Genomic DNA, 12,300 nt, shown 5'->3' on the forward strand with positions numbered 1-12,300 from the left:
AGAACCTTGGGACATAGTTAAAAAGACTTAAGAGTAAAGTTGGGAATAATAAGAAATATAAAAATTCCCATGAACTGTATATGGAAGTAGTATATTTAATAATTTTGTGTCTGAGGGACAAGTTAAAGAATGCTGCCAACAGTTAAAAGTACAGAATAGAGAAGTTGTGGCTAATGATCAAATGACAAATTACAGTATTTGCTCTTGGTAAAAATCACTGAGCTATGACAGTGAGAAACTAAGCACAACACAGATTATTGTGCAGTTATGGAAAGACGGAACACACAGTAATATGTCCAAGAATATAAAGTGCAATCAAACTAGAGAGAATTTAAGGAAAAGTAAGGACATTGGTACTAGTGAGGACTTGTCCTATCTGTACCTTTGGGAAGAAGATAATGGCTATTCTGATTTGTATTCCCCCTCCACCTATAAACCTTTTTGCTAAAATGCTGGCCAGTAGTAACATTAAAGATTATAGACCTCTCTAATTGTTAAAAGTTTGTGTTAAGTCACAGAAGGACAAATTCAGTGGTGGATGCCACTCACCACAAGGATCCATGAAAATATGCTTGTTTGTGCTAGAAACAGAGAAAAAGGCTGGGGGGGGGAGCGCTCTGGGCTGAGCCTGGGGCAGGGGGTTGGGGTGCAGAAGGGGGCTCTGGACTGGGGCAGAATGGTGGGGTGCAGGGTGTGGGCTCTGGGAGGGGGCTCAGGGCTGAAGCAGGAGGTATGGGGTGCTGGCTCTGGAAGGGGGTCAAGTCTGGGGCAGAGTGTTGGGGTGCAGTAGGGGGTACAGAGTGCTGGCTCTAGGAAGCGGGTCAGGGCTGGGGCTTTGGGTTCAGGAGGGGGTTCGGAGTGCAGAAGGGGGTATGGGGTACTGGCACTGTGAGGTGGCTCATGGCTGGGGGTTCGGGTGCAGGAGGGGGTTTCGGGTGCTGGCTCTGAGCAGGGGTTTAGGGTGGGGCTTGGGATGCAGGAGGGAGTTCAGAGTGCAGGAGAGGGTTTGGGGTACTGGCTCCGGGAGGGGGCTCAGGGATGGGGTGTGGCCTCCCACTGGGCAGCGCTTACCTCTGGCGGCTCCCAGTCGGCGGCGGGTGCCGTTAGGCTAAGGCAGGCTCCCTGCCTTCCCCAGGCCCACACCGCTCCCGGAAGAGGCCAATGCGCGCTGTCCCTCTGTGCAAACCACACCCCACACAACTCTCCCGGCCAATGGGAGCCGTGGGGGAGGTGCTTGCAGGCAGGAGCAGCGTGTGGAGGGAGACCCTAGCCCCACCCACGGGGCTGTGGGGATGCGCTGGCCGCTTCTGGGAGTGGCGTGGGGCCGGGGTAGGCAGGGAGTGTGCCTTTGTGGCAGCCACATTAAGCCACCAGAGATTGCGATCAACTGGGAGATCCTCTAGGATTGCCCAGTCGATCGCAATCAACTGATTGGTGACCATTGTTCTAGACTAATACATAGTCTTACTTCAAAAGTCAGCTTTGCATATAAACACAGACTAATGTATTATCATAATACATATATCTGATGCAATGTATTGTCCTAATAAAACAAAAAGTAGGTTGAAAAAATCAGAAAAAACAGAGTAATACTTTTTGTAAAACTCGGGAATTTTTCAGTAAAAATCTGTTTAAACTGAAAACGAAGGGGCTTATAAGTTACATGTTTAGTTTGTAATTTTTTGTTTTATATATTGTAGGCACCTGTGTTTTGAAGAGCTCAAAATATGGGGGAAAAAAACTTATGAATGGCTCAGCCCTCAAACCAAATACAATCTGAGTTTATATATTTGTGGCATAATTTGCCAATTGAGGAGCATCAAAAACCCACATTAATTGGTTAAAAATGTTTAAAGGGAAAACATAATATTGTTAATATTTTGCAAAATGGTTATTGGAATATTTTCTAAAATGCTTTTTAAATTACTAAATTAAACTGTATTAAAACAAACTGTAATTTTTAGGAACAACAGGCTTCTCTTGGGAGTTTATATCTGAATATACAGAAATAGTTGCTCCTTCATATAGTTTACTTTAAAAAGGTAATAGTGGGGAATGGAACCCATAAGTGACTGAAGCAGTCACTAAATTGAAAGAGGTATTAGCCTCAATTCCAGTGTTGGTTCAGCCTGACTATTCACAACCTTTTGTGTTGGAATTAGCTGCTACAGAAATAGCACTGGCAGTCGCCTTGGGTCAGCATAGGAATTCAAAACTCAGACCAACTGCTTACACATTGAGATACTAGCTCCTGTAGAACAGAAATACACCTGGTATGAAAGACATATGTTAGCTATATTTGGGCTGATAAGCATTTTGCTTATATTGTGGGACCATCATCTTTAATTATCAATATACACCCCAGGTCCAATTCTTGTTATTTGCCCAAGTATTAATGGAAACCCCAAAGAGGGCTAATCAGTCACAATAATGAGGAAGCTGAAAATCACACTATAGCTATAGGTAATGTGAAATGCAATGGGTACATATATATTGAGAGATGCTTGACAAGCTTTAAAAGATATCCACATAGGGAAAACGCATAGCCTCATTACCAACAAATATCTGCTGGACTGGTATAGGAATGAAACAACTAGTCACAGAGGTTAATATCCTCTGGAATCTAGCTGTGGTAACAATGTCACCTCTTAATTATAATTACTATACAAAAGGCTATTTTTGAAGTCTTTCCCCCCAACTTTCACTGCCAATAAAGCATCCTCAAAGACTCCAATTTTAAGGAACATGTCCAGCCATGTACCTCACATGGATGGTGGCAAGCACCTCTTCTGGACTGCTGCACAGAGGTGCAAGCCAAATGGATCTGTTGATGTGATGCCCTAGGAGCCATGCAACGAATCTGTGGTATAGATCATAATAATGAAACAGAAACCCAAGAAAGAAATGTCAACTGCCAGTACAGCTGAGTACCTAGAATAGACATAAAACATGTGCGAAATAAAGACCACTGTGTGGTTATACAACAGTAAAAATACAATCATTGAGGGAAAGTGTGCCCATTCAATCAGCTCAATTGGTATTTTATTCTTAAATTCAAAACTATAATTGAATTACTCAAAATTATACCTATACTCAAATTTGTTGAGCCAGTAATAGGAAAAAGTCAACTAAGCTTTGGCACTAAGGCTATGCAATTACTTCCTGACTTTAAAATACTTATTGTAAAATGAAATCTGCACTTAAAAGTCTTTATTAAAATAACATACAAACCATAGAATTCACATGCAAGAACATTAAATACAATAGATAATTAGATAGTGTGTTACAGCCAGTTACTGGGACCAAATGAATACAATTGGGGAACATCCAGATATGGCATTTAGTTTTAAGATAGTATTATGGATACAAGTGTTGATAATTGTAGTAATGCTTATAATGTGTTCAAGATAAAGTGGATTTGTGGCTCAGTTTCCCACTTGAAGCCCCAACAAAAATCAGTTAATCTGATGAAAGCTATAAAAATGAATAGTTATGCTTCCTACCATCTTCAGTTGGCTTGAAGACTCTATCCCATCCTTATGGAGGATGACCAGTTTTACTGTCTTTATCACCTCCTCGCTGGACTACTGCAATGCAGTATACTTGGACAAGAAGCCATCAATGTTTAGGAAACTCAGAGTATAGACTGTTGAAGCATGTCACCTAAGCAACATGGGTTATGATGAGCACATCAAACCTGCTCTCTGCTCTGACACTGGTTTCCCCACAGACTATCCAATCAAGTTCAAGATCTTGGTCCTTATCTTCAAAGTTGCTTAATGGCTAGGCTGAGAATATTGAAGAGACTGCCTAAAGCACCAGAAGGAAGTGCTCTCTCAACAACTCTGCTCCTCAGGCACAACAGAACTTACTACCTTTAGTATTACTACTTTAAGAGTAAAGCTCGCCTGTGCAGGAGATAAAGCCTTCTTTGGTAGACAGTCCCAGACCATGGAATAAACGCCCACAGGAACTAGCTACCACCACAAACCTGAGCATCTACCACTTAAAGTGAAATGTACCTTTGCCTTCCCTAACAAAACATAAAGCAGCATGTATTCATGTATAAGTATATAATACTAAACTGTACAAGATTTCACCTCGGGGGAGAAGGTGAGAGAAAAAGTTAACCACACATGACAGATATTCATCAGATTGCTCAATGCACTACTGCAAAAAACTCTCAGATACTACAGTGATGAGGCCTGTATAAGAACCTAAACAGAACACAATATATGGAAGAATCATATTAATGACATGCTGTGTCAAGACAGACAACCGCTATAATTATACACAGTAAGGAGGGCAACCCAAAAAAGACCGTTACCTCTTTTTTTGTAACTGGTGGTGTTGTTCGAGATATGTTGCTCATGTCCATTCCATTGTAGGTTTGTGTGCTCGCCACATACACCAGTGCTGGAAGTTTTTCCCTCAGCAGTATCCATAGGGGACCAGCTCTGGCGCCCTCTGGAGTGGCACGCGTATGCCATGGTATAAGGGGCGCTGCCGGCTCCCCCCACCCTCAGTTCCTTTTTGCCAGAAACTCCGACAGTGGGGAAGGAGGACGGGTCATGGAATAGATGTGAGAAACATCTCGAAGAACACCAATTACAGAAAAGGTAACTGTCTGTTCTTCTTCGAGTGCTTGCTCATGTCCATTCCATTGTAGGTGACTCCCAAGCAGTACCACCAGAGGCGGGTAGGAGTTCATGGACTTGTCGATTGCAACACAGCTCTGCCAAATCCAGCGTCATCTCTGGCCTACTGAATGATGGCGTAACGCGTCGTAAACGTGTGCACTGAAGACCATGTGTCCACAGATGTCCTGGATGGGGATGTGCACTAGGAAGACTGCTGAGGACGCTTGAGCTCTGGTCGAGTAGGCCTTCAATATAGGTAGCAGTTCAGCCTGTGCTAACTCATAACAGAACCTCCGGATACAGGAGGTGATCCAGTTCGAGATCCTCTGCAAGGACACTGGAAAACCTTTCATCCTGTCCACTGTCCCAGTGAAAAGTTGGGTCGACCTTTGGAAGGGCTTGGTACATTCCAGGTAGAACGCTAGGGTGTGCCAGAGATCCAAGGTATGCAGCCGCCTCTCCTCTGCGGTGGAGTGCAGCTTTGGATAGAGAACCGAGAGAAAGATATCCTGGTTAACATAGAAGTGGGGACACCACCTTAGGCAGGAATGCGGGATGGGGGGTCACAGCTGGACCTTGTCTTTGTAGAAAAGTGTATAAGGAGTTCAGGAAGTAAAGACTTTAATTTCAGATACTTGTCTCGCCAAGGTAATGGCTACAAGGAAGGCACCCTTCCATGACAGGTGTGAAATGGAACAAGAGGCCAGGGGCTCAAAGGGAGGTCCTGTGAGCCTCAAGAAGATGAAGTTGAGATCCCACTGTGGAACCAGATCCCAGACCGGTGAGAAGAGTGGCTCTAGGCCTTTTTGGAACTGGATGGTCATGTCCTGTGAGAACACCGATTTTCCCTGGTGTGGAAGGCCAATATCGCTGCCAATTGCATCCTGATAAAGGAAAAAGCAGGGTCTTGACGCTTAAGGTACAGCAGGTAATCCAGGATAGACTGCAAAGACCTTGTTGGGGAAATGCCACACAGGAGAATCGCTTCCACTTTGCTAAGTAAGTCGCTCTGGTGCAGGACTTTCTGCTTTCCAAGAGGACTTGCTGTACCTGGCTGGAGCAAGCCCTCTTCTCCGTGTTCAACCATGCAGCAACCAAGCCATGAGATGAAGGAAGTGAAGGTTCAGGTGCAGTACTTACCCGTGGTCTTGTGAGAGGAGGTCTGGGCAGTGGCCATAGAGGGGCCACTGCCAGAGCCATGAGCTTGCCAGTGTTGGCGAGGCCACACTGGAGAGATCATGATGACCCGTGTTTTGTTTGTTTTGACTTTTGCTAGGATCCTGCTGATGAGTGGAATCGGCGGGAATGAGTACATCAGATCCCCCTCCCACAACAGCAGGAAGGCATCGGAGACTGAGTCCCTGCCTAGGCCCTGGAAGGAACAGTATTGTTGGCACTTCCTGTTCTGTCTGGTGGCAAACAGGTCCACTCAGGAAGTTCCCCACCACTGGAAGAGCACTTGGACGATCTCTGGATGGAGGGACCACTCGTGGGGAGAGAAGAACCACCAACTGAGGTGATCTGCCAGCACATTCCAGATGCTGGGGAGGTCCGACACCTCAAGGTGGATGTTGTAGTGGATACATAAGTCCCGCAATCGGAGTGCTTCCTGGCAGAGAGCTGATGAACAGGCTCCCCCTTGCCTGTTGATGTGATCATCGAAGCTGTCTTGTCCGTGAGTATCAGTACCACTCAACCGGGTCGAACGGAACTCCTGCCATCACCACCCTGGGGTCGTTCCACCACTGCAGAGAAGCTAGTATCTTTGGTGGGATTGTGACAACCTTCTCCAGATGGTCTCTGGACAGGGCGTAGACTGTTGTCAGTCACTTTTGAAGGGGTCGCAGCCTGAGCCTTGCATGACAGACAACACAAGTACATGCTGCCATGTGGCCCAACAGCCTGAGGCAGACCCGGGCTGTGGTGAGGGGATACACAGAGACACTGGCAATGAGGCTCATCATCTTCTCGAATCAGTCTTGTGGCAGAAATGCTCTGGCATAGGTGGAGTCAAGGATCGCCCCGATTAATTCTATTCTTTGTACCGGGATTATCGTTGATTTTTCCTCATTTATCAACAGGCCCAGGGCACAGCACATGATCTGCAGTGCTGAGACATCACGCTGGATCTGAGACCTGGAGCAGCCCTTGATGAGCGAGTCATCGAGGTACGGGTAAACCTGGATAGGCAGCCACCGTTGTCATGCACACAGCCTCAGGGCTGTAGCCAGACTGAACAGGTAATGTGCGGGACCCACCATGAAACACAGGAATTGTCTGTGTCCTTGGAATATTGATATGTGGAAATACGCGTCCTTCAAATCAAGGGCGGCGTACCAGTCTCCCAGATCCAGGGAGGGAATGGAGGCCAGGGAGATCATGCGGATCAGCGACGGTGGCCTGGAAATCTACGCCTCATGCTTCTTGAGTGGTGCCAGTCCGTTGAACGAGAGCAGGAGTGTGTTGGCTGCTGAAACAGGGAACTTCAGCCCAACCATGGTGACCAATACCAGCACTCCAGCAACTGGTAGCGAGGCTCTCAGGACCATCGCCTTTGGTTTCCAGAGCGGTCCCGAACACTTGGGGAATGGCTAGGTGGGTCCTGGTTTCGGGGCTGCAGGGACGGGCACACCTCCATGGGCCTGCACCATGCCACTGGCAATCGGCGTCTTAGGCCCGACGAGCAGTGCCCTGAATCCAGAGACCAGTGGGAGCTCTGTTGGGCTGGCCTGCCGATGTCTAAGGTCTGATAGCTCCACACACACTATTACTGAAAAATTGCTTACCATTTTTACCATATAATTATAAAATAAATCGATTGGCATATAAATATTTTACTTACATTTCAGTGTATAATATACAGAGCAATATAAACAAGTCATTATCTGTATGAAACTTAAGTTTGTATTGACTTCACTAGTGCTTTTTATGTAGCCTGTTGTAAAACTAGGCAAATATCTAGATGAGTTGATGTACCCCCGGAAGACCTCTGCGTAACCCCAGGCGTACATGTACCTCTGGTTGAGAGCCACTGGTCCAAACTATCTATCTAAAACTACTTAAATTATCTAAACTAACAAACTACTAATCTATTTACATAAATTTAGAGTAAAACCACTAAGGGATGAGATTGCCTAAGCAACAAGCGGTTCCAGCAACCATCACAGGCAGTAAGAAGGAACTTAAGAAAGGCAGGGTAGGTGGGGCCTTATGCCACCACCCAGCTCTAAAGGCAGCACTTTAAAATAGTGTTAAATATAAAAAATATGTTTTTAACTTATAAGGGGGAGTCGCACTCAGAAGCTTGCTGTGTGAAAGGGGTCACCAGTACGAAAAGTTTGAGAACCACTGTTTTAAGGTCACTGAGGCAAAACACTCCCATTAAAAAGGAGTGGGCATAGCTGAATACAGATGTGAATATAAAGCTTTAGAACACTGACAGCATATATAGTCTGGAAGAAAAGAAACTGAACACCTAAAATAGTCTAGTAATAATACTTAAAAATTCAGTCCTCCATTTAAAGTATTATAAGACTCTCCATAACATTTTATATAGCAAGCACATTTACTTGCTACATGTTAATAGTCAATGCAGAGAAATACAAAAAGAAACCTAGAGATATTAAACATGAGAACATGCTCCACAAGAGCATCTTCAATCACTTGCATACTAATAACTCTCAAACCATGCATCTTAGTCTTCATGCTGTTATGGACAACAGTAATTAATATAAACATCAAAAGCAATCATTGTACGAAGACTGGTCATTTTTGCAAAGCTTGGCAAACTCTCAACTACCTGCTGGTTATTAATTTTCAAACATATGGGAGCTCTGTTGTGGTTCATGTTAAATTGATTCTCTTCTACAAAATACAGTAATAAAAATGAATGAATATTCTTACTTTAGAGATAATTAAACCCATTCATATTTGTTGCAAGTGATGCATAAACTTAGGTGGAAAGAGATTTACTCTGATATTGAATTTAGTTTAGACTAAAATGTTGTGGTTTAGAGTGTACATGCACAAAAGTCAGGAAATCCAAAGATATGTCTTCCACAGCAACCATGACATCTCACACAGTGTTTGCAATTTCTGTATATGAGAAATAAGTGAATAATCGTTTTATATTTTTTTTATATATTATATATTTATATATATTTATTACACACACACAGAGCAGAAACTACATATATGCAAGGGAAACATGTCAGTTACTAAAAGAAACAATTTGATTTGTGCATGTAAAATATTAGCCACAAAACTTTCATTAATTGTTTCTTTTTACTTAAAAGACCTAGCAACTGTGCATTGCAATACACCCATTAAATACCTATTTCACTGTCCTATACTTAGAAGCTCAAATTCAAATAAACACAATTTAGTTCAATGTGCCTACATCTTAATATTGCTAAGGAAAATTACACACACAGTTAAATAATTAAATATGAGCAAACATTTAACCAATTATTTCAGCAACCCAACAAGGAGCATATGCTTTAGATACATGCCAATTTTAAACTTGTTAAACACTGCCATTAAGTAGAGCTGTCTCACTGCAATACATTTATTGGTGGGAAAACTTCACTTTGGTAACTTAAGAAGCTAATCAGGATTTACTAAAAACTTTCCCCAACACCTCAGTTTTGTCTCAGAACCAACAATGGAAGTTTCACCATAAAGATCATTTTCAAGTAGTTAATTGTTCAAGAACAGGGCATTACAATTAAAGTGCCTTCTCTAATCATTCTATAGAATTTGCTACCATCATAGGTCAGCATAAATTAACTTAATATGGTGAGAAGTTTAAATCTTGCTCCATTTAAAATCTTATCCCACTAAGTTGTTTTAAAGTATAGTAAAAATCCATTTCAAAATTAAATTGCCCAAGTTTCTCCTAATAGAGAGAGAGAGAGAGAGAGAGAGAAAGATCATCAATGTACTGATATATTTTATTACCTAATGTAAGCCAAAAACTTAAAATAATCACTATAAACCTTAAAACTAAGGGGACATAAGAAGTCACAGCTAAAAAAACTTCTTGGCAACAGTATAAAGAGAACAAAAACTACTCCACAGAATATGGATTAAATTGCAAAGAATGATACCAAGTATTTTTCATGGAGAATTTCCATTCTGAGTTTTGACCCAGAACTAAGCTGAAAAAAGCATCTGCAAAACAGTAGGCCCATTCAGAAGTGAACAGTTTGAAGTATCTTGTGTAACTCACGATTTTTTAAACATCGCAACTGTTGCTAAACCCTTTTATTGGGCTACAGTACCAAATTAACATGCCATTTTTAGAAAAATCCATCTATCTAGCAGAAAAGATTTTTTTAGGGTACACAGTATTTTACACTATAACTCATGCTGCATCAACAACCCTGCTAGAATAAAATTTTAAATAAATGTCAAGATGCATAATAAAATATGTGCAGAGTTTAGTGAGAAACGAATGTATACTGAAAGTGTTTTCCTTTTTACCTGATTTATACAAAAACTAGAGCTTTCCTAAACCATGAACATAAAAAGGTATGTTATACTGTTGACTACAGAATACTGCAAAGTTTTATTGCCATTTAAACAAAGAAGCCATAACAGTTAAATGAGCTCAGGCAATAGGTTTCAGTATCACAAGGTGCCAGCTGTAAAGAGTTATGGCTAATTGAATATGGAACTCCTGCTTAATCAGATAACTGCTCTGCTATTTCCAAATGAAATGCCATTTCCATACTGTCTGAAAATGGCCTGTTTTATTGGTAACCAGAGAAAACAATATAAACTGTAAATAACATTAAGTGCTCTGTTTACCCATTCCAGGCATTGAAGTAGCAGGGGATCCAGGACGTCTTGGTAACACATTTGACTGTAAGGATGGTGCAACGGTTCTTTCTGGAGGTCCACCAGGAGCTGAAGCGTCCCTTTGCAGACCAGGAGATGCTGCTAGTGGACCTGGAGCTTTGGGAGATCCCTGTTTAGGGCTTACTGGGGTGGCTGCAGAGACATTTCTTTGAGCTGGGGTCCGCTGACGAATTTCTGACAGGAACATGTACACACTGAATTTAATATTCGATACCATATTGCAAGTAACAAAAACACAAAGTATTACTACACCTCTACCCCGATATAACGTGATGCAATATAACACGAATTCTGATATAATGCGGTAAAGCAGCACTCCGGAGGAGCGGGGCTGCGCACTCCGGTGGATTAAAGCAAGTTCAATATAACGCGGTTTCACCTATAACGCAGTAAGATTTTTTGGCTCCCGGGACAGCGTTATATCGAGGTAAAGGTGTATTTTAATCAGTAAGAGAAGTAATAAGCAGGAAGTCAAATACATGTATACAAGACTCCACTACAAAGACTAATCATACTCTGATTAAGCATGCACTTCAGTACAAGCAGTTTGATCAAATACACAATCCTATATTTTAATATAGCATTTGGTTAACAACTGGTATATACTCGGAACAAAGTGTCTCCAAAAATGCACTAATAGAGAGGTAATTGCTTAGTATACATATCTTAGTGTACAAAATGAGATATTAATTGCTAGAATTAACTTGCTATACTCAAACAGAAAATCTGAACACACTGACTGAAGTCATTTTGCCTGCAACTGGTAAAGTATTCAGTCTGAATTCCCCAGCAGTATTGGTAGTACACAACCTTCATTTTCCAAATTTGAAAATCCAATGGTCCCTTCTTGTTTTAATCTATAATTTCAGTTTGTCCAGTTTCATCCACCCTACTCTACCACCCTATTTTTTTTTTATTTTTTTTTGAGTGTGTGTTTGATTTGTTATTGCAGCACCAATGCATTGAGGGGGAATGATGTACTATGGTGCTCCCTTCCTGCCTTTTTTAAGAAAGAGAAAAGCATGCTCAGACTGAATTATAGGCTGGTCATCAATATGGCAAACAATTTAAGGGGACCTCTTCAGTCCTCCTCATTCAGACAGAACTCCCATTTACACCAATAGGAATTTTGTTTGAGTACTGCATTGGGCTTTGGGCAGTTACAACCATTTATGGCAGAAATGAATAGCTGCTGACTTAGCCATCCAGAAATTTGTTAACAAAAAAGTGATACAAGTCAGGAACAGCTTTAATAACGAAATAGCATTTTTCTCTCACACAATTCTCTCCCCACTGGTTCCTAATTACCACTGGTACAACCATCTTCAGGCATCACCGCCTGTCTCAAATACCTACGAAATAACGTACAACACTTGGAAATCCACCCTAAACACAATGACAAACTCCTTCACTCCATCCTTCCCCACAACAATTTCACATCCAAACCATGGGCAGTAGGACAGCTCACCAGTATGCCAACTTCTTCCTGGGCCATCCCAAGGAAAAATTACAGGAAAAATGTGCCATGAAACCAACGATATACCTGATATACATTGATGATACATCACATGTTGTGAAAGGCATGTGGAGATATCTCCCCCAGAGCATCAAACGCCCCCAACAAAAACAATGTGGGTGAAACCAGACATTCACTACGCTCTCAAATGAACTCTCACAAAAAAAAGATAAATGACAAAAAAGACAAAAACACCCCATCACCTGTGAGTGAACACTTTTCACAAAGCCATCACTCCATGTCTGACCTCTCAGTCCTCAACCTCAAAGGAAACCTGCACAA

The 12,300-nt window shown here is 42.2% G+C and overlaps 1 protein-coding gene across 5 annotated transcripts in view; it reads right to left on the bottom strand.

The window, feature by feature from the left end:
* Positions 1 to 12,300, bottom strand: part of LNPK (lunapark, ER junction formation factor) — a 69,762-nt gene that overhangs the window by 22,813 nt on the left and 34,649 nt on the right. For 4 of the 5 annotated variants that reach the window (XM_034785429.1, XM_034785427.1, XM_034785431.1 and 1 more), the window contains one exon: positions 10,452 to 10,676. The exons of the other annotated variant lie outside the window; for it this stretch is intronic. In XM_034785429.1, the coding sequence (XP_034641320.1) occupies positions 10,452 to 10,676 (225 nt within the window). The remainder of the gene's footprint in view (positions 1 to 10,451; positions 10,677 to 12,300) is intronic. 5 annotated transcript variants of the gene reach the window in all.

Source organism: Trachemys scripta, chromosome 11, assembly GCF_013100865.1.
Source record: "Trachemys scripta elegans isolate TJP31775 chromosome 11, CAS_Tse_1.0, whole genome shotgun sequence".
NCBI classification, from domain to species: domain Eukaryota; kingdom Metazoa; phylum Chordata; order Testudines; family Emydidae; genus Trachemys; species Trachemys scripta.